General features: G+C 33.2%; 1 protein-coding gene and 1 long non-coding RNA gene across 2 annotated transcripts; one reads left to right on the top strand and one right to left on the bottom strand.

The window, feature by feature from the left end:
- Window positions 1-783: 783 nt before the first annotated feature.
- LOC126601712 (uncharacterized) lies at window positions 784-2,928 on the bottom strand. The gene is made up of 2 exons (XR_007615796.1): window positions 2,155-2,928; window positions 784-1,977 (listed from the first exon to the last, which is right to left on the bottom strand). It is a non-coding gene; the product is annotated as an uncharacterized LOC126601712 (long non-coding RNA).
- An 8,219-nt stretch (window positions 2,929-11,147) lies between these two features.
- On the top strand, window positions 11,148-12,460 carry LOC126614341 (uncharacterized). The gene is made up of 3 exons (XM_050281953.1): window positions 11,148-11,352; window positions 11,434-11,567; window positions 11,645-12,460. The coding sequence occupies exons 1-3, from the start codon at window positions 11,148-11,150 to the stop codon at window positions 12,458-12,460; spliced, it is 1,155 nt and encodes a 384-aa protein (XP_050137910.1).
- Window positions 12,461-22,989: the final 10,529 nt, after the last annotated feature.

Genomic DNA, 22,989 nt, shown 5'->3' with positions numbered 1-22,989 from the left:
TCATTCTTTATGATTGGATTGAAATAGATAATATTTTAGGACTCATTTGCTATACAAGATTGGATTGGAATAATAACCTACTAAATTGAAGGTATATTGAGGGAGAAATTATAAAATTATAAACACCTAGATTGGATGGAAGATGGATTAGAGGGATGAATTTCCTTCATAGGTAATCCTCAATAAATGAAAAACCATATTCATTTCCACCTTCAATATACCTTGATATTAAGAGTTCTCCATTCCAATTCAATCATGTGTATCAAACAAGGTCCTAAATTCAAGGTATGTTGATAGTGGAGGATAATGATTTTTCATATTGAGGGAATACTAAATTTGATAATGAAGAAAACTTCTCTTTTTTTATGAATAATTCATCTTCTACCTTCAAGTGGACACAATTTTTTCATTTCTTCCCTCAACCTGCGTTGAAATAATGATTTATCCATTATCATGTAATTCTATAGGCCAGGCGAATCATTAGACTCTTCAGATTTTTAATAAATTAAAACAATGGTATTTGACAATCCAATGGCTCAAAATGTTTATGCATGCTCTTCTTTTTCTTTTTCTTTTTTCATGTATGCGCGCCTCTCTTCTGATCAACGTTAGCCATGGTTGCCTAAATATCATACTTAACAAAAGTGCTCTACAAAAATTAAAGGTAGTAGGCAAGCGTTAGTAAAATTACATAGAATAAATTCTGAAGTTACAAACTATGCCATTCTTCCATCGTTGAAGCCAAATAATCTTTGACAATATTCAATAAAAAAATAATCGCAATTTAATCTAGAACATCATCAATTTTCATTCCTCCATGAAGATGCTTCTTTGAATACGTACTGTATGTGTGTCTGTCGTACAATTGTCTATGGGGAAAACAAGACATGCACAGATATTGTATATTATATATACAGAGACGAATAATTATCTTTTGCTCTTCTGAGTTCTGAGTTCCAGCAGAGGCTTTCTACCAAAAGAGAGTTCCAGCCTCTGCGACTCTACGTTTGTCTTGTTTTGCATGTCGGGGATTCTGTCGTGCATTGCCTGGCTTTATATGTGCGTGCATGGTATTTGGAGTACCATCGACCAGCTCTAACATGTAAAGATGAGCCATTAAAGAATATGAATTGTAGCTATAGCCATTAAAGAACATGTACATGTTTACGATTCTCCAAAGTACTTTATAGCAAGTGATGTAGAAGGAAGTGACGCTAAATAAAAAGTAAGTGATTGAAAGAATCCATAACTCACATGCTAATTAATAGGTGTTTGCTGGTGGCATGCTGCCAGATCCGGTAGTCTTGAAGGTGATAACTAATGGTGAAATAGGCCTAGAAGCTCAGCTCTTCAGGTAATAGCACATGTTTATGAATCCGGAAATCCATCTTATTACTGCAAAAAAATTATATATATATATATATGTATGTATGTATGTATGTATGTATATGTATATGTATATGTATTGACACACACACACACACACACACACATATATATATATGTATATATATGCCTCTATGTTGGAAAGATGAGGCAACATCTGTCTTTTATGCTTTTAAACTATTTGGATATACAGTAACTGCTTAGCTCAGAATTTTCTCAGGATGATATAGAAATCAGAGAAATTTTTTGGGAGTACTATGATGACACGTGGTTGTATTCTTTGGAAGAAAGAGAACTCATGATTGAGTCAGAGCCCTCACAGGTGATATCAAGTTTTCAATTGAGAATAGAGATATGTCATACTGAAGAGTACTCTAAAAAACCTGAATCACTGAACCACATGACGGCCACCACCTATAAATTTTGATTCAATTGGATTTTTTTTTTTATTACAGGAACTCCCAAATTTATAGATCTCAAAAATTCCAAATATATGACTCACCAATAAAGAACTCCAAAAGCAGAATCACCCAGAAATTCTTCTTTCCATGACAAGCAAAATCCTAAAGTAACTGCAGTTACCCACTTGATCTACACATTGAAAAAACATATATATAATGGAACACAAAGGTAAGTATAATATCATATATTTTTTTAAACGTTAATGATGATACTCGTTAGAACATGATCAAGAAAAATTAACCAAGTTATGTTTAAGAAACAACGATATGGAATATTAACGGCTGATGATTGGAAAGAGTTTATTACCTTGTTGGTTTTGGATGCTGAAAACTCGACCTTTTTCAGTTCCGCGGGAGTATAGTCATCCATTGCTGATGCAGCATCATCAAGATTCTCAACTCCGTGAGCCGATCGGCATAACTAAATCAATTAAATCATGTCACACTACTCACTTAAGAATCTTGGTGATGCGGCACCCGCAAACAATGACTGCATCATCAATTTTTCTCTCAAGGTACAGATTGAACTTGGACGACCATCATCCAAAGGAAGAAAGATAATATATGATCGAAATAGCAAAGGAAATAAAAATAAAAATATATGAAGAAAATATATGGAAAAAAGAAAAGGGAGCAATTGATGTTTTGTGTACGTCAGCCACGAGCATTGGTTGATGTGGTAAGTGGATCCAATGACCTGAGGCCCTGGGAACCCTAACAGAATATACGATTCTCAACGACTGGGAAATTAAAAATAACTTCATGAAAAAAGAAAAGAATAAGCACAAGGTAACAACACGGCGCCAACTACTTGTGTAATTCATAGATTCCATGGGTTTGAAAGACTTGTGGATCAGAATCAGATTACGTACTGTGAGTTATTTGGGAGATTAGATGTGAACCATTAAGAATTGAAGAAGAAAGAAAGAACACCACCACCACCAACAACAACAACAAGGAAAAGAAAGAAAAGTTGGAAGAATTAAACGGCCAAATACAAACTTATATATATATATATATATATATATAAGAAGAGAAGAAGAAGGGTGTACAGTGTACTAATGGTGAAGATCTATTCTTAGCAAGCCGAGAGAGAGAGAGAGAGAGAGAGAGAGAGAATAGGTGAGGAAAGGTTTATTGTTTGAGGTGCTTATATAGACACGACGTCGTTGGGGGAGTACTACCATGACCGGTAGATGCATGGAACTTTGTGTACCTATGGTTGTGATACACCACGTATTTAATCTATGAGAACAAGAGAGCATGGCGTATATTCAGAAATGTTCATGAGTCTGAATACCTAGAGTATTATTGGTAGAAGATTTTCAATTTAACTCAATCAATCATAGAGTTCGGATCCAATTTAATACACCAACAATCTCCACCTTGATGAGGTCCAAAGAAAGATAATTCATTGAAGAGCAACTTCACCTCCTCCAACAAGCCCATATTACTAGACTCAACTCCACCTCCTCCCAGTGGCGGATGGAGAAATCCAACCTTGTGAGGTCTCAATGTCAAATGTCATAAAAATTTGGACGATGACAGCATCAGGCGCTGGTGGTTGTTGGGGGAAATTGGGGACTGGGGATTGGAATTGGAGGGTTTGGAGAAGAAGAATAGTTTGAAACTTTGAAGTAAAGTTATTGGGTCTATTGTTATATACCATTTTTTGCAGAAAAATCAACAGTTCAATTTAGGAATATATCGGCGAAGAACAAAAATAGCCAATTTTCGCACATTTTTTTGGCCCCTCGCATACCCCTATTTAATTTATGACATCAGATTGAATAAATCTAAAGAAAAGAATATACATAATAAACAAAGATGTTGCAGAAGAAAAAGGGCTTGCTTTTATTATTTCAAACAATTAGACGTTCAAATGGACAAAATGTATAAACTAATAAAGTTTCAAAACCGTAAGGTACAACCCGAGAAAATTTAAATCCATATATAAAATTTTGAAAACCACATCAAACCTGAAAATTGTAAATTATAATTAGCTCTCTATGGTTGTATGATGCATAACTTTGTCATGCAAAAAGAAAGAGTAGCTGCATTCTGTAAAATATTTGTATACGATGTGTGAGTCATGTGACTGTCTTCTTGGATGGGCAGTACAGGGCTTGCAGCATATGCATTTTTCTTTTACTGAATTATTCTTTTTTCGTTTAGGCCCATTTTTTCAAACAATCCAAAATCACTCATTTTCTTACGATAGTTTACAAATTTAAATTGAATCTCCCCAAACTAAGGAGAATAATTCTATCAAGACAACTGGCCTCAGAGAAAACTAAGCTGGAAATCGATTGGGAGGAGGGGCGCTCTTTCGTTTTACATATGGACCTAGAAAATAAAGAATGAATAGTGATTTTCATACTCTTAAATTTTTGGAACCCACTATCCTAATGTATTAGAGTCCCAATCTAGTTTTATATGCAACAGCCATCAACTCACTCAATTTGTTGGGTACACACGAATCTTAAAGAGTACTGATTTGGTGAAAACACACCTCCAAAAATATAAGACTTGTTTTTGGGATTTCCCTTCTAATTAGTTTGTTGCAGCAATTAAATCAGAAAATTAAAAAAAGTGTTCATTTCTGAACAAAAATCTCACAGTTAATTTGAACTCCTGAAATACCCAAAAAATACAAAATAGGAGGTGTTCTTTCTCAATAGATTTCATGCATGCATAATGTATGTACGCTTGAGTTATCAAAGCTATGGAAGGAAAGTTACCATTTTCAAAGAGTGTGCATGGATAACCATAACAATGAAGCTGATTTCACTACACTAATCAAGGACTAAAAGTTTTAATATTTCAAAAATTATTGTGTGCTATAGAAATCATGGTCTAAAATATCCATAATATCCCGATATTTCCATCGAAATTTCCGTGTTTTTGGACTACCGATATTTCCGATATCATCGATATTTTAGACCTTGCTAAGTCACTCATGTATCTTACCATGCAATGTATAAAGTGTAAAATATTGTACTAATTCATTATATATAAATGATTATGGTGTGTTTAAACTTCTTTCATTAATTACTACGTATTTTCTACACTCACAATGTTTGCCAGCTCGCTATATAATCAACTTACATCAGTTATATCTATCATGCAATGCATTTCCTTCCAATTTTTTGTGATAAACTAATAGATAATTGACTAAATAAACATCCTGCAAGGTTTCAATAAAAATTTCCAAGTTCTTCTTACAATTTCCGTGGTTTTTATTCAATTTTTATCGATATCGATAATATCCCGATTTTTCCATCGAAATTTCCGTGTTTTTGGACTACTGATATTTCCGATATCATTGATATTTTATACCTTGATAGAAATCTTTTCTTAGATTTATCATAAATACAAATAAAGCAATTGATAGTTTCATTTTCAAGGTGATTAAAATTGTTGCTGAGTTGACTCGCTTCTATATACATTTGGCATTTCTTTTTTAGAGAATTGTTATTAGCACTCCAAAAATCACAGTTGGTACTCCAAACTTTCTATAATTAGAAAGAAAAATACACTTGTAAGAAGTGTATAATGAGATTTTTAGAGTGCTAATAACAGTTCCCTTTTTTTATGTACAAAGCGATATTACTATTTCAATTTAAGTGGAAGGGGAAGAGTTTGAATGCAGTAGTTGAAGAGGAAAACCCTAATCACTAGGACAATTCACCACATTTGTGCCCACGACCATATGACTAAAAACCATGAGCTCTAAAGACGAATTGTTTTAATTAGTTTTTTTTTTCTCCTAATTAGTTGTTTTCTCACTAAATCAAGGGCAGCATATCTCTCATTGAATGTAGGGGCATTAATTTGAATGCATTAAGATCCTCCTTCCCTTATTATCTCATTTTGCTTGGTTGAAGAAGTGTTGACCCGAATCTAGTCCATTTACATGTTTTATTCCTTGAGTGAGTACCAGCTGAAAATATCTTCATACTCCAATAAATCAGAGTAGGTAAAGAAGCAACCACACTAAGCTTTGTTTTAGAAATATGCCAGCAACTTTTGTAATAACTTTGCACTTTGAATTTAAATATAAAAATATAGGTAGAGTAGAAACTCACTATAGTGATATTATAAAGGAATAATTTTCATGTACAAATTAAGATCCCAACTCGGACCAGTTGTATAGAAGTAAACTCCACGTTGTACGTAATTAATAAGCTATAATTTCTTCTAGGTTTCATCTTAAAAAATTTGCCTGCACATATAATATGTCAATAAGTAAAAAAAATATGCAATTTACAAATAAAAATTCAAGATGAAAATAAAATATTTCTTTAAAGTTGTATGGGACGATGATTTATTTTACATGCATGCACTAACTTGTAGAAATTAAGTGTTTCCCTTTTTTCAATATTACATCTTAAAATGTTCTACTATGGTTCTTTGTATGCATACAATTTTTTTTAAGAATAACTAAGTCAAAAAACTTTTTTTTTAACTACACTTTTTTATGTAATAGCCTTCCTATAATTATAAAATTGATTTTGTCTTAAATATCATAAAACATAGGTTTTGTATTAGAGATGACTTAAAAGTAAGATAATGATATGATTGCCATTTGGGAAATAGCTAATCCACCAATTAATCATGATTGGTGATCATCTATTCTTATCTATGCTGTCACCACCGCCAATGTCTGTCATCGTCATTGTTTATCAGCAATTCACTTAGTTAATCAAATTACGTATTGTCCGAATCATCATATTGCTTTGACAAAAAAAAAAAAAAAAAAAAATCATCATATTGCACTCACCCTTACTTAATTATATACTATCATGAACTTGTTACTAAAATGCATTTTTTCATAAACGATAAATAGTAATACCAATAAGCCTTTATTTTGTAGACCTCGACTTGGTCAACACTTAAGTTCAAGTCTTATTTTCGTAGTTTAGATAAATTTTGTAAAATACTGCTTGAATAAAAAAAAAAAGGTAAGCCTCCATTTTTAATTGCAATCATGTACTTTCAAAATTTTACAACATGCGCTCCTGACAAAAATTAGGCCTCCATTTTCATAACTACAATCATGATGCTTAGTTCTTCCCCTATATCGACGATATATCCCCGATAAGTGCGATATCTCCATTATTTTGCCGATATTCTCGATATTTCCGATACCTATAACAAAACCCAAAAAAATTCAAAAGTTTTGAAGCAAATTGAAACCCAAAAGATTTTTTGGAGGTATGTGGGCAGTGATTAGATATGTGTGAAGGCTTTTGGCAATATCCAATTCAAAAGATTTTTTGGAGTATCCATTAATTATTACTATAAAGAATCTATGCACAATGAATTGAGAGGACATACGTGTCTTATCTGAAGAGAAAGAAATACACAAATCCAAATATTAAATTTCTCGTCAAACATATCTTTAATACTCGCAAGAAAATGATGCACATGTGTATGAGCTTTTTGTGGAACTCTTTATCATTTAATATTTGTTTTGTTTTTTTGTTGTTTCTTTTTCACTTTTTGAAGTCAGGCAATTGGCAATATGCAATGCACTGCCCATATACCTCAAAAAAATCTGACTACCTTTATTTCAATCAAAACCAGAGAATCATCCAAATGGAATCCATAAAATAAAGTCTGCAAAGCCCATATACCATTGTCCCCCAACCCCCAAAACTTCCCATTGTTATCACGAGAGAAGCCCTCTTTAAATCAGAGGCTGTTTTACTTTTTTTGGGGCACCAAATCTTCGCTTCTCTTCTTTATCTGCAAGCTTTTCAATTTTATTTAGTCTGTGAGCTTCTTTCCTTGTTTGCAAGTTCTCTTTGACTGCTGTTTTAGGTATGTGGCTCTCCCTCATGATCTGTATTATTTTTGTAATAGATTTAATATTGTAAGTTAATTTAATATATTTAAATGTGATAGATTAAAAATGGCAAGTAGTAGTAGACCGAGTGGAGCTAGTGTGCCTGGTGGTCTTGATGTGGCATGGAAATATGCTCGTCCAATAGAAGGCATTAAGCATGGCACAATATGCACATTTTGTGAATCCACATTTCAAAGTGGTGGAATTACATGGTTAAAGTATCATTTGGCCGGATTTGATCCACATAAGAGTGTAAAGAAGTGCAAAGAAGTACCACTAGATATTAAGAAGGAGGTAATTGCATGGATAAAGGATAAAGAGTATAGGAAACAACATAAGAAATCTGTTAAAGAAAACATAAGATCTACATCAAAAGGGGGATACATGGGCAATAAAAGTAGCAATCCTGTTGATAATGATGATGATGCGGATGATGATGGATATGCATATCATCCAGACATGCACCCTGCGGAGAAAGAAGATTACCTTGTTGCCATTAGAGCGTCAAGGGAAGAAGAATGGTTTAGACAAGGAAAAGTTTACGGAATGGGAAGCAAACGATTTGCAAGAGGAGCAAGTGGTAGTAGTCAACCGCAATAACGTCGCACTCAAAGCCTTCAAGACCCACTCCGATCTCCTCCTTTAACAATGCCACACAACAACACTAGAGCAAAACAGAGAACAATCAAAGGCATGATTAGAAACTCAACAGAGGTACTTGGAAGATACTGTAGCAAATTCTTCATACTTGAGAATGTGGCTCCTCAAAAAGCAAGTTCCCCTCATTTCAAGAACATAATTGCTGCAGCCTAACAAACAGGTTTTGCTTTATTCCTTATGACTTTCCTTTCTTGAACTTAAATATTCTAAACACACCAACTGCTAATATGAGTTCGATTATATTAGGTCAAGGTGTAGCCACACCATCGCAGTATGAAATAAAGCATAAGTACTTAGATATGGAACACACAGACATGCAAGCCTATGTGGAAAAGGTAAAGGAAGATTGGGGCGTGTATGGATGCACCATCATGAGTGATGGATGGATTGGCCCGACGAGGTTGTCCATAATAAATTTCATGGCCTACTCAAACGGGAAAACAATTTTTTTTGAAATCAGTGGATGCTTCAAATAAAACAAAGGATGCAAAGTACATCGCCAAATTGTTGAAGGATGTCATAAAAGAGGTTGGGCCATCGAATGTTGTTCATATTGTCACCGACAATAGTTCAGCCTGAAGGAATTATTTTGTAAAACATGTTCATTTGAGCAACATCATATAGCATGCAATTAACAATTAAAGGGCGGAATCATGCTTGTATGTACTCAAAAACAAAACATGACCATGAAATTCAAAGCCTAGTAGATTGGTGAACCAATAATCAACTCAAAAACAAAGTGAGTTGAAAAATACCTTTGTAGATTCCTCTTTGCATAAGCAAAGGCTAATCACCCAAAGAGATAAGGGCCTTCATTCCTTGCTTCTTAGATCCATGGATTTGGATGGAAGAATAGGTTCTCCAAGTTCCCAAAATTGAGAACCTCTAATTCTCGACACCAAGGTTCGATTGTAGAAGAAATGAGTGACCTTGGAGTAGTAGGATTGCTAGATGTACCCTCCAAGGTGTTGGCCTCTTTAGAGAGAAATGGAGAGACAATTCTCACCAATTTTTCCCCCAAAATAAACCCATTTAACACTTAATGAATATTTGGCTATAAAATCATTTATATAGTCACTTCTTTAAGTGACCTAAACAACCAAAACCCTAATTCATTTCATCATGGCTGGCCATTTAGGGGATTTTTGGGCTTTTGGGCTTTAATGAATCTTTATTCATTAAATTGTCATACAACTTAAGTTAATGGGCTTGACGTTCGAAGCCCATTGGGCCTTAAGGTCCAAAACTATCCCGAAGTCTTTAACGAACTTATTCGTTTGATTAATTAACATATTAATTAATCCTTGCCATAAATAAATGATTAAACCATTTAATCATTCTTACTCATTTCCGTTTAATCTCCAATCTCCACCTTTCACGGTGTGCGATCCATTAGGTTCCTTTTAGCGAGGTAGTGGGCGATTAAAACCATTTTACATCGATTGTGAATTGAAACTATTTTCAATTCTCCCTTTAGTGATTATACACGTTTAGGGCTTCCACAAACCATGAGTGACACCTAGCAGCATATCATGGTTACCCAAGCTAATCAGAAGAGGTTAGAGAACCTATTCAGTTCGAGATTACAAATGCAATACGGTCCTTCTCTAATCTAATACTCTTGACCACATTGTTTGGTTTGATAGTTTATTTTCTCATGTCTACTATCCAATGTGTGTCTTATGCTTATATGATTACCTTGAATGTGATTAGGAACGCATTCCCAAATCTCATTCATACTCTGGCCAGAGATTCAAATCATATCAGAGAGTATTCTCCTTCAAACGGTTTGAAGGTTAGAGATCCCTTGTTGCGCATTCACTTGTCTCCATAGCTAAGCGGCTTGACCCCAACGATGCCGTGGACACCCTCCTGGTGGGATGACTTTGACATAATCAAAGATCAAGGTCTTAACCACAAGACAACTATGATGCCTCAGGTCAAAGGACTACTTTGCATTATCCCAACCATGAGTTCTCATGTGACATGGAATATGAGAACTCTTCGTTGATCGCGTTCAGTGAACTCATTCTCTATTGAGCACCTACCGTACTTGTCTTGATGTCACACACACCAATGATTCGAGACTAATCACTCTCCCTGAGAGAAGACATAGTACGTACTGATCTTAACGGACTGTCAACGCCCAATTGGCAATCCTATGATCAGGAACGTTTAGGATGTGTCTACGAAAGAATGGTCTCATGAATCTAACTTCATTAGATTACATTCTCCCAATCACAAATTCCTTGGACTTTATCGTTTTAAGCATATAACATTTATATGAGACGGCTCAAACAATAATTTATGCCCTTTATATGTTAAACTAGATTAGTTTAACATGTGAAATGTCCGTAAAGTATCATCACATGATTGGCTTTAGGGCACATTTCCAACACAGCCTTTGTTAAGGCTGGAGAGATAATGATGGAACGGTATCCTATTTATTGGACTCCTTTGCTGCACATTGCATTGATTTAATATTTGAAGATATTAGGAAGCAAGAGTCGGTGGCTAATGTCATAAATAAAGCTAGGAAATTAACCAACTACATTTACAATCATGGTTGGCTATTGGCCCAGATAAGGATCTTTTGTCAAGGAGATTTGGTCAGACCCGGTGCAACTCGGTTTGCGACAAACTACATCACCATCAATAGCATCTTAAATAAGAAAGCTGGGCTGATGCAACTTTTTACAAGTGAGGAATGGTATAATAGTCGATTCAGTGAATCAGAAGAAGGGAAGAGAATTGAAAGTCGAGTCCTTGATCATAGATTATGGGATGCCATGGAAGGAGTGCAATCCATCTATGAGCCTTTGTATAGCATCATGCGAATTGTTGACACAGAGGTAGTTCCTACAATGCCTATCTTATATGATATGTTTCACATAATGAAAGAGAAGATTTCTAAGTTGAAGGGAAAAAAATGGATTCTCAAAATCATCAATCACAGATGGGATGTCACATTATCTCGTCCATTACATCAAGCTGGTATGTTTTAATCTCTTAGTAAAAACGTGCATCAATTTTTAAATTTATACAACGTGCATTAACTAATCTTCATATTTGTAGCCCACTACTTGAACCCTATATATCAATATGAAACAAAGGTTGGCCACAATAAAGAGTTACTTTCAGGACTCCAACTCGTATTTGAAAGGTTGAATCCAACTGGGGATAGAGGTTTGCAAGCATTTGGGGCTGAGGTAAGTAAACACAAAACAATGTCTTCCTCATTAAGTTTAGTTTTATGCATACTGAACACAAAACATTATCAATCCAGGTGATAAATTTTAGAGACTGTAGAAAGACATTTCGCACTGAGATGGCCATCAAATCAAGAAAATCGATCCCCCTAGCAAAATGGTGGAATCTTCATGGTGATTCTGCCCCGAACTTGCAAAAAATTGCTATGCGTATATTGTCCCAAACAGCATCATCATCGGCATGTGAGCGAAATTGGAGTACATTTGCTCTTATTCACACGAAACAAAGGAACCGTCTCGCATATACTAGGCTGGAAAAGATTGTCTTTTGCTATTATAATATGAAACATAAGCTACGTGATGAAGAGGCCGAAATGAACAAGGTTGCAGAAAATGACTACATAGACCTTCTTGACATTGCAGGGCAACCATCTGATGATGATAATAATCCAATTCAACAATGGATTATGATAGCTCACTTGGATGATGAACAAGGCAACCCTGATGCCGTTATAGCACAACATGTTGCCCAAGAAGGAGTTGATGTTGATAGAGTCATATTCGAAGATGTTAGGAGTGGAGATACTTCTTCATTTGAAAGGGATATGCTTGGCACTCGGCAAGGTCAAAGACGTCCCTTGAGAGATGATGCCAGTACTAGTAGAAAGGAAAGTTCATCCAATTCGTCAGATAATGATGGAGGAAGTAATGCTGGATCAGGAGGTAATGAAGAAGGAAGACAATATAGCTCATTTACTATCGAGGCTGATTTTACTCATGCCACCCAAGATGAGGATCATGGATGCAGAGAAGCTAGACCAAGCATTGGTGCAATTGGGAAGCAATACTCAGGGAAAAGAAGCCACCAATCAATCCATCTGAAGATGACATGACGATCAGTTTTGGATCTATGAGCATAGAAACTAGACCTAGTACTAACTCAAATGAATCTTATGATGGCTATGGGTATGTCATGTCTGATTATAGTGGAACTAGTTATGGAGCTCAAGATGATGAAACGGACTATGGACTTTCTAGTTGGGTTAATCCTAACTATCCCATGTATGGGAGGACATTAGGGAGCTCAAGAGAGACATATGTGCACCATGTTCAAACATGGCTTACAAACTGCTCGATTTACATGACTTGGTAGGACTATTGTATGAATCTAGATGGTTGTTCCTCATTGTTTGAACCTTATAGGAGCTCTTCATTTATGTAGTTGGACACTTATCTAAATTGTAATCTAATGTTTAAACAAACTATGGATTTATGCATGGTTTATTCATTCTAATAAACATTTTATTAGAAAACTTTTTGTTAACACGCATTACATACCACTTATATTTTATCATATGTATATCTTATTATTAGTAAATTTTGAGTTTTATTTGTTCAATACATTCATTGATAATGTACATAACATCTATGAAAGTTTTAGACCAAAATTATGTGTTTCAATGCCTATATCTATCATTTTTGTTGATTTTTTCTTGATACCTAAAACGATAACGATATATCCTCCGAAATATCAGTAAATTGGAGGCCTGAGATTATTTGCATGGCCGATATTTTAATCCTTAGAATTTAGCATGTGTAAGTTATTTTCTCAAATATAACTAGAGGTTAACGTCCACCCCTTGGGCACTAAAGAAAACTTTTAACTCCCTAGCTCCAGACATGTGAATAGAATTTTAATTATTATGTTAGCGATAAAAAATATTGGATTTGAAAATTAGCGTTAGTTCTGTTATTATCAACAACCATGATGTAGTTTATCATCATGAATTTGTAATAATCTCTACCTATGCAGTTGCAAGTTCGAAACTCCTTGTCTTATATATTGTTATAATAGTTTCGAACTCTCCTTCCTTTTCTAATAATAGTAAATTTTTAAAAAATCATCATGAATTTGTAAAAGTGTTGTAACATAGGAAAGAAGAAAGTATTTATAGGATTGAAAAGTTTATCGTATTTCTTATTCATTGTCAGTTTATCATATTGCTATATGTATAGAGAGGCAGAATTTACCTAAAAAAAAAGAGAGTTGCTAGATCCACCATTTTGTCTTATTTTTTCACACATCCTTAAAAGTGTAAAAAATCTAATACTCTTTTCCCACCCACTATTATTCGTAAAATACCCTTGTTTTTAAAATGGTCAATTAGGTTCTCATCATTCCTTTTGTTATTCCATTGATTAAAACCTTATTCATTTTCAATTTTTGATCAAGGTCCTTGGTATTAATAAAATCATTAATTATTTCAATAATAAAATATTTTTTATTTCTAAATATATTCATTTAATGTTAAAAATGTTACAATTAGTATATTTATATTTATGGCTAAATTTTTTTATCATATATTTTTATTTTTAGTTTGTACCCATTTTTATTTGCAACCCTTTTTTAATTTGTACCAATTTTCTTTTCAGTTTTAATTTGTACCCATATATTAATTTCTTTTTGTGTTGTACCCATTTTAAATTTTGCTAAATGTACCCATTCATGTTATTTTTTCAAATTTTTAATCTTAAAATGTACTCATTCTTAAATATACAAATTTGTTATATGTAAAATGTACCTTTTTTTTATATAAAATCTATTCAATTTTTTTCTAATCCATTTTTAAACTTATATGGGTACATTTTGTTTTCTTTGATTTGAGAATGTATCTATGTTAAGTTTAATCGAAGAAATTTACTAATGTTATTAAAATTAATATTTTTTTTCTTTGATTTGTGATTTTGAAGAATGTACCCATGTTTTGATTTGAGAATGTATCCATGTTAAGTTTAATTGAAGAAATTTACTAATGTTATTAAGCCTAATATCTTTTTTTTTTTTTTTTTTTTTTTGTGATTTTGAAGAATGTACCCATGTGTTGATACAATAATTTGTTGGTTACTTTTGATGAATGTACCCATGTTTATACACACACAAACACACACACACATACAATAGTATATTTATATTTTAATATTTTTAATCCCACAAATTATGGTTTTTTATTTAAAATCTCATTAATATAAACAAATATAAATTTTAATTTTTAATTAAAAAAATATAGTAACGTACATATAAATAAATTATCACATTAATTTTAGGGACTTGGATCAAAAATTGAAAACCAATAAGGTTTCAGTTAAAGAATATTCATAATTAGGGACCGCATCCAAAATCCCTATTTTTAAAATTTAAAACAAAAATTGAAGATGGAGAAAAAATGACAAATTAACAGCCACTTAGCGGTAGCGTTGGAACTCATTAGCCGACATCAATCAAACTCACCAGCACACCGGCCGACAACAACTCTTGCTCTCTTACCGCCGGGCAATTTTTTTCTCCATTTCTCTTCTTCTCTTCCTCTCTTCCCGTACCAGATTCAAATATAAAGACCGTTATTATCAAGAACTATGAGATTGCAAACTTTTGAACATTCTTGTCAAGAATTGATCCACACCATATCCGTTGCAAATCTTTCCCAGCTATCAGTAATAGAGACAGAATTGATTTGGAAAGAAAGGGAGAGAGAGCAGGGGGTTTAAGGAGAGAAACGGAGGAGGAAGAGATTAGAGGTTTTGGGCTCTTTTTTTTTATTTTTTTTATTTTTTTAAGGAAAACTAATGAAAATGATTTGAAAACTTTGAGTTTTAACGATAAAGACAAAATAAAGGGTAAAATGAATAGTATCAGGATTAATTTTTTAGTGTAAAAATGTGGTTTTTCGTTAAAGTAAACAGTACCAGAAGTTTTTCATTAAAGTTCCTTTTTTTCTTCCTTTTCATTTTTTTTTCCATTTTGTTTGTATGGCTTTTTATTAGGGTGTAGTAGTCATTTTATATCAATAAAATTTTCATTAAAAGTGGGTGGGGAAATATGACAACTGGATGGCTTAGCAGCAATATGGATGTATGTGTGTGTGTGTGTATATATATAGGGTAAATCGTCAAAATGGTCCCTGAGATTTGCATAACTCATCACTTTGGTCCTTGAGATTCCAAATCGATAAAAGTGGTCATTGAGATTGTCCACCATCCATCATTTTGGTCATTCCGTTAAAAACTCCGTTAAGTGTCCCGGAGCTCTTAGCAGGAAGTTTTGGCAATTTTTAAAGCTTTGTAACTCTATCATTTCTTAACCAAATTCGACCCAAAATATATCAAAATGAAGATAGGAAAGTGTAGAATAAGATTATCCCTATTTCGAAGCCCAATGGTTTCCGGAGATTGCCAGAAAATAGCCTCAAAGTTGACTGGTTCGAGTGAAAACTTGAAAACTCGCCGAAAACTAGGTAAACTTTAAACGTTCATAACTTCTTCAATACTTAACAAAATCAAGTGATTCAAAAACGAAAATCATACTTCTCGACGAGAAAAAGAGAATGGTACCTTTTTTACCGCTTACTTGCCGTGGTTTGGCCGGAAAACCGCTCGAAAGTGGCTGTCTTGGTCTCGAGTTAGCCATTTTCCGGCCAAACCACAACGATTTAGCTGTCAAAAAGTACCATTCTCTTCGTCTCGTTGAGAAGTATGATTTTTATTTTTGAATCACTTGATTTCGTTGACTATTGAAGAAGTTATGAACGTTTAAAGTTTACCCAGTTTCCGACGAGTTTACCAGTTTTCACTCGGACCAGTCAACTTTGAGGCTATTTTCCGGCCATCTCCGGCAACCATTGGGCTTTAAAATAGGTATAATCTTATTCTACACGTTCCTATCTTCATTTTAATATATTATGGGTCGAATTTGGTTAAGAACCGATTGAGTTACGAAGCTTTGAAAATTGTCCAAACTTCCGGCCAAGAGCTCTGGGACACTTAACGGAGTTTTTAACGGAATGACCAAAATGATGGATGGTGGACAATCTCAGGAACCACTTTTATCGATTTGGAATCTCAGGGACCAAAGTGATGAGTTATGCAAATCTCAGGAACCATTTTGGCGATTTACCCATATATATATGTATGTGTGTGTGTGTATTAAAAATATGAGGTATCTCACCACATATTGGTGATATCCTAAATTTTCTCCTTCATGCCGTTCGGGTACCACTTGAGACGTTATAATACTTTTGACCACGGATCACATGGTATGCCAAACTTAGCAACATTTGCTCGCTTTCACAAGACCAATCTTTAGGGTAATTGATAGTGTCGATCTTACTTGTAAAGCAACTGATCGTTTGAATTCATACCTAAATTTACTCTTTTGTTCTTTATAAGACATGTGATTACGAGAGAATTCTAAATTTCACCTTAAAACCTTTATTTTTCAACTCTCAGTCAACCTACTGCCATCCCTCCATAAGGTATGCTTTCTGGCTTGGATATCTTAAACAGGAGAACACATGATCCTCCCTTAGGCTATACTGGGGTAAGGGATTGCCAAGTTGATCAAGTTCGTAAGAAATGTATCACAAAAGTTGATAGGAGGGATTAAGAAATGCACTCCTCCTTAATGATTACAAAGTTATGCAAGATAAATTTACAAACGATACATTTCAAGTAGAGATTTGCAAATCCATGTCGCATGCCTATGTAACTGTCATAAAGGACTTTTGTAATCCCTCATATCTTACATTTTATGTTCATTTCTTAGTAACCTGACCTCAACCCCTGAAACTTGAAAACTCCCAAACGTAACCTTAATCAGGTGTTGACTGGATTGTAATTTGCACACAACTACCAATTAGTGCTAGAGTAATACTTACGTGGGGCCAATTTGGTGGGCCACAATGACCACTGAGAATCTAATTTTAGTTTTAGTGTATTTATAAACATAACTAAGAATTGAAGGTTTAAGTGGCTATCATCAATCTTTTGAAAAATCTTCAGGTGGCCAACAAACTTCCGCCCCATTTTTATAACTATTATAATTTTAAGGGAACATATATGTACGACCTGTCCTGCTCATGGCAAACAACCTAGTACCATTTTACCATTTTAAATCTTGACGTCACGCCCTGCCCTCCATGATGAATGAGGTCATGAATTTTTTTTAAAATTTTTTTTATAAGAGTTTTTCCTTGAAAGAACAAACTTTTTAAATTTATATATAAATATATAAATATATAAAGATCCCTTCCTACACTTAAAAATTTCAACTATCTTCAAGGCTTATTATGTGATGCTAGCCTGCCCTTTTGGCTAAAGGCCATGAGCTTAATTATATCAATTCACCTTCACTTGAGTCTTCATTAGATGCTTAGAGTGATAGATATGCTTACTAAAACACAGTTCAATCGAAAGAAAATAGCAAATTAAAGGTGTTTAACTTATTTTCCTTAACAAATATAACAAGTTCGGAAAATCTAATAACGACAAATTCAATCATTAATGTGTACAGTTTAAGTGATTGGTTATGACTATTTGTACGATCGTGAAATGTTAATTTAAAAGAACTTTTGTATAACTTTTTCGTTTAACATTGTCACTCTACAGTCCGACAACTTATCTAATGGCGATCTAGTTAAATCATCAACACACATGGTGCATGTTGATAGTTATAATTTATTCTTGTAATTATCGAATCTTCATTAGTGGGAATCAGCTGACACATTACTGGTCATTTGTCATTTTATCAAATGACCTTAATACGTCTTTTGATTCATAGGGTTTTGAAGAACAATCCATTGGGACATGAACGTTTATCCAATCACTTAACTAGTATCAGCTTAGTTGATTGTTGCTTGCTTATCTTGAAGTAATCACTAGAGTACAGTATAGTACCTTTTGCTAGGTTAATTAGTTTAACTTATTTGAATATTTAATGTCATAATCCCGTCTTTGTTAGAAGAGGTATATATATTCCTTACAATTGTGTGGTTTGCCCAAAACAATGGGCTACCTGGTTTTCATTTTATGATTACAAGAATCCGTCTTGAGATTACATTTGATTAGTTCTAAGAAGTATGTTAATTAAGTATGGCATGTGAATGTCTTGCTGGATTCTAACCTAGGTAGCACATTATAAGACTAATGCTAGGGAGATTGTCTATTTAAATCAATTTTTGTAATTTATATGATGTAATTGTTGATGATTGAATTATTACTTAAGTTCTGATTAACGTGCTTATTTCTTATTAATGACAAATCACATGGTTTGCAAATTTGGTCTAAAAAATTGGTCTACTTATAATTATTCAACACATTATTGAAACTTGGAATCTTGTAAGTTATGTGTTAATGTAATTACTTTGGCAAGTTAATAACTGGGATAATGCTAGGAATACCAAAATTTTAAACCAAATGATGTGTCAACAATAGGAAATAAGTATATTAATCAACACTTAAGTAATAATTCAATCATTATCATCCACATCATTTGTTTCACAAAATTTAGTTTAAAAATTTGATCTCCCTAACATTACCTTAATAACTTAATACTTTTGAATAACGAATTAAAAGATCATATGTTTATCATAACAGTTGATAATATTATGTAGTTATTGATATTTTTGCTAAAACAATTGATAATAAGTTCATGTAAAAAGAATTAAAGAAAAAAAAATAGTCTATTGATAATACCACAAAAGAAAATAGCCTAGCAAACACTATCAACAATTACTAATGTCTCACTTTTTTTTTAATGTAAATAATATCATTTGTTAAAAAAAATAAAAAAATAAAAACAATTGTAAGCTACTTTGCTTCGTTTCTTCAAGAATTGACTTGAAACCATGCAACGTGGATCGAGTGTCTATACAACAAACAAAAGATAGATTTCTTCTTCCATTTGACCAATCCTTTATTTTTTTTATTCCAAGACCTATTTTTTCTATTGTTTATTTTCTTGGGACAACTACACTAACAAATTGGAGTCATAAAATAATCAGTGTTCACATCGGGCTGGAATTCAAAACAAGTGGAAGTAATGGTCATGTTTGGACAAGGGTTTAGCAACAAATTTTTATGATAAACTAATTAAAAATGAAATACAGATCGAGAGGTTTAGTGAGTAGATACAACACATTAAGGGCATGCTTATTTAAACTACATATTAATAGAATTCTTTTTGTCAACTAAAAAAAATAAAAAGTAATCTTTTATTACGATAAAAAAGTTAGAGACAATAACATTTATAGATTTCTTAGAGACAGTAACATTTATAGATTTCTTATTCCATTTAACCAATCCTTTATTTTTTGATTCCAAGACCTCTTTTTTAAATTGTTTATTTTCTTGGGACAACTAAACTAACAATTTGGAGTCATAAAATAATCAGTGTTCACATCGGGCTGGAATTCAAAACAAGTGAAAGTAATGGTCATGTTTGGACAAGGGCTTAGCAATAAATTTTTATGATAAACTAATTAAAAATGAAATACAGATCGAGAGGTTTAGTGAGTAGATACAATACATTAAGGACATGCTTATTTAAACTACATATTAATAGAATTTTTTTTTGTCAACCAAAAAAGAGTGAAAAGTAATCTTCTATCACAACAAGAAAGTTAAAGATAATAACATAATTTCACAAAACAAAATTTTCACTCCACTCTCTCATGTTTCTCTCTCACTCTCTTCCTCTCTCTTTCAATTTTAAAGAAAATAAAATAAAAATTTTCACACACACTTGTGCGTGGGTATATACTAGTTTAATAGAAACTGAAAAATGATGGAAAAGAGAACAAACGATATTATCTACATTAAGGGGGAGGGAGTGAGCTTAGCCTCACAATAAGCTAGTAATAATGTGGTTCAAATTCGCCTTTGGTAAGAATCGAACCTACGACTTCTCACCTACAAATGAAGAAGAATACCACTAGTAGTAGTACTAAGAGACCACTTTTTCAAATTTATACGTGCTAGTAAATATAAGAGAAAGTTAAAAAGTGAAAATGAATTCAATATCCATATGTGACTAAACGCAGAGAACTCTTTCCGTGGTTTTATTAACGATGTACTTGGATCTACATTTTTGTAAGACCGGAATTAAATACGTTGGCAAACTCTGCAAATACAGATAAATCATAGCGAGCAAGCATGTGAGCTATTCCATTACCCTTGCTCTCCTGTTGGGTTCTAATTGTAACTGATCTGAGGATCCACCAGACCTCATTTCAGATTTGCTTATTGAAGAAGCTATTTTGTAATCTGTGGATGAACTGTTGTTTGTCCCTTTGCTATGAATGAATCTATCGATCTGTTTTATTTAAAAAAAAAAAAACAGGAATAAACCACCCTAGCTCAGAACTCTCTTTCCAGGGGGCGGCCCTAATTAATTAGATGGTTAATTAATAAGTTAAGAGCAGTTTTTGTCTGTTAAAGCTTGTCTAATTCAATACTGGGCGGTCAAATTTAATACTCAGGCTGTGAACGAGGAAGAAAAAACGTACCAGGATATTTTATTTTGCTTTTGTAAGAGGTGTACCTGCTCAATTAGTTTATGCAGTGGTAACTATAGTAGTGCACAACCAGTGAAATTGAATTTCATAACATTATCATTTCATTTTTAGCGCATGCACATGCTTGGTTTTTGTGCTAAGACCCCCATTGCTTATAACTGGATATAAATCATATACCATTTTTTTAGAATTAATGCTAGGAAGACTCGGTGTTTAAAATATTGATATGTGTATCGATATTGGTTACCCTTGATAAAAATTATGAAAATTTGTAATGGGGTGGGTATATCAACTCATTTAGATCTAGTCGAAATTAGAGATAAATTTCTCAAAATAAAATTCAAAAAGTTCAAAATCTACAATGGGTTGTAGTAATTTTTTGCAATGAATCGTTAAATATCATCAATATTTATTCATACTCCTATATCTCCCCGATATCGGGTGAAACTCGCATTTCAAACCCCCTCCCCCCTTTCCATATCGATTTTTTATTTTTCAGGTATTTTCACAAAAATATCGACAAATTTCGTAGATACTTTAAACATTGGGAAGACCACGTATTTATACAACATTGATGTATCATTTCATGTGGCGATTCATACAAACATCTAATGTGGTAAATTCATTAATTAATGTGACATGTACACATCACTTGCCACATCAAATAGTACAAAAATGGTCTTCCTATCATTTTTTAAATATAAATATAGAGGTGTGATATCCACACACCCCATTTTACTTCTCACGCACCTTTTTAATTTTTGACCGTCAGATCGGATGAATTGAAGAAGATCAACGAACAAAAATTATTAAGAGGTGTGTGAGAAGTAAAATGGGGTGTGTGGATAGCACATCCCTAAATATATATATTTATACTAAGAGACAAAGTATTTGGGTAAAGTTAAACAATGAGATAGTTGTTATAATTGGTGTTGAACTTGTTATTCATTTGATCGAACTTAAGACATTTCGCTTAAAAATAGAGAAAAATATCACTAAACCGTTGGCTAATTAGTCATATCATCCTTCATTTAATTTTATTGTGATAGGGTAAAAATTGGAATCAAGTTTTATGAATCAGTTGCGTTGAATGATATTGTTTTATATAATTCTTTAATACCGTACCCTTTGCATAAAAACTGTATTGGTACCATTTGTTTTAGTAAAATTATCGGCGGATGTCATCATTCACTTTTGCATTCCCTACCTTCAAGCTCAATTGTGTTACAAAAAAGTTTACAGGGCAATGCTAGTAGGTTATAATAATTAATAACATAGAATACCACTGTTGTATAAGATTGTGACAACATTAATATTTATGTTGTGAACGTTTTATCAGACTATCAAAATAGATTGTTATATGCGTGAACGTAATTACGCTACAAAATCATCGACCAAATAAAAAAGGACCACTACGTTTGTTTTCATAAAGGTAACAAAGACTAAGCCTAAAAACATGAGATCAATTGTACTTTAACCTGTGTCTGATCCCCAAATTAAAATTTTAAAGCCATATCTAAGGAGTTCCTTTAACAAAGTTAGCCCAATAGAAAAGACTCTTTAATCTCTATAATATCAACAAATGGAAGTTGTGAAGGCCCAAACTTGGAGATGTAGAATATCTTCTTAAGTTATGCTGCCTGTGAGTGCTATACTTGTATATCTCGTATTGGGCCAAGAGATCGAAGAGACTATTTATAGGTAAATCAAGATGATGAAAGCTTATGCAAAGTACAGTTATTGGGTGGACTGTATATTCTTCCTATTTCTTCGGTGGAAGAACTGTCATGACAAAGGCCAGTTATAAAACCCCGATGCATATCCTAAACGCTTGCATGTCCTGCCTTTGCATATTACTATCAAATTTTGAACTTAGCCATAATCTTAGAAGATTTTCAAAGTTTTGAGTCCCCATTCTGTATAAATAAAAGTTTAAAACTTAGTGAAGGTGGTTATTACCAGTTTTATACATAGAAGGTGTACTAAGAATCCAATACTATACTAAATGATCGAGTTTTGACAATAAATAATCTATAACTATACTGTTTGTAGAATTATGTAGTCCTAAAAAATGT

The sequence above is a fragment of the Malus sylvestris genome, chromosome 1 (assembly GCF_916048215.2).
Source record: "Malus sylvestris chromosome 1, drMalSylv7.2, whole genome shotgun sequence".
In the NCBI taxonomy this organism is placed as follows: domain Eukaryota; kingdom Viridiplantae; phylum Streptophyta; class Magnoliopsida; order Rosales; family Rosaceae; genus Malus; species Malus sylvestris.
Note: the sequence above shows the minus strand (reverse complement) of the source record. Positions and strands in the feature narration are given on the sequence as shown.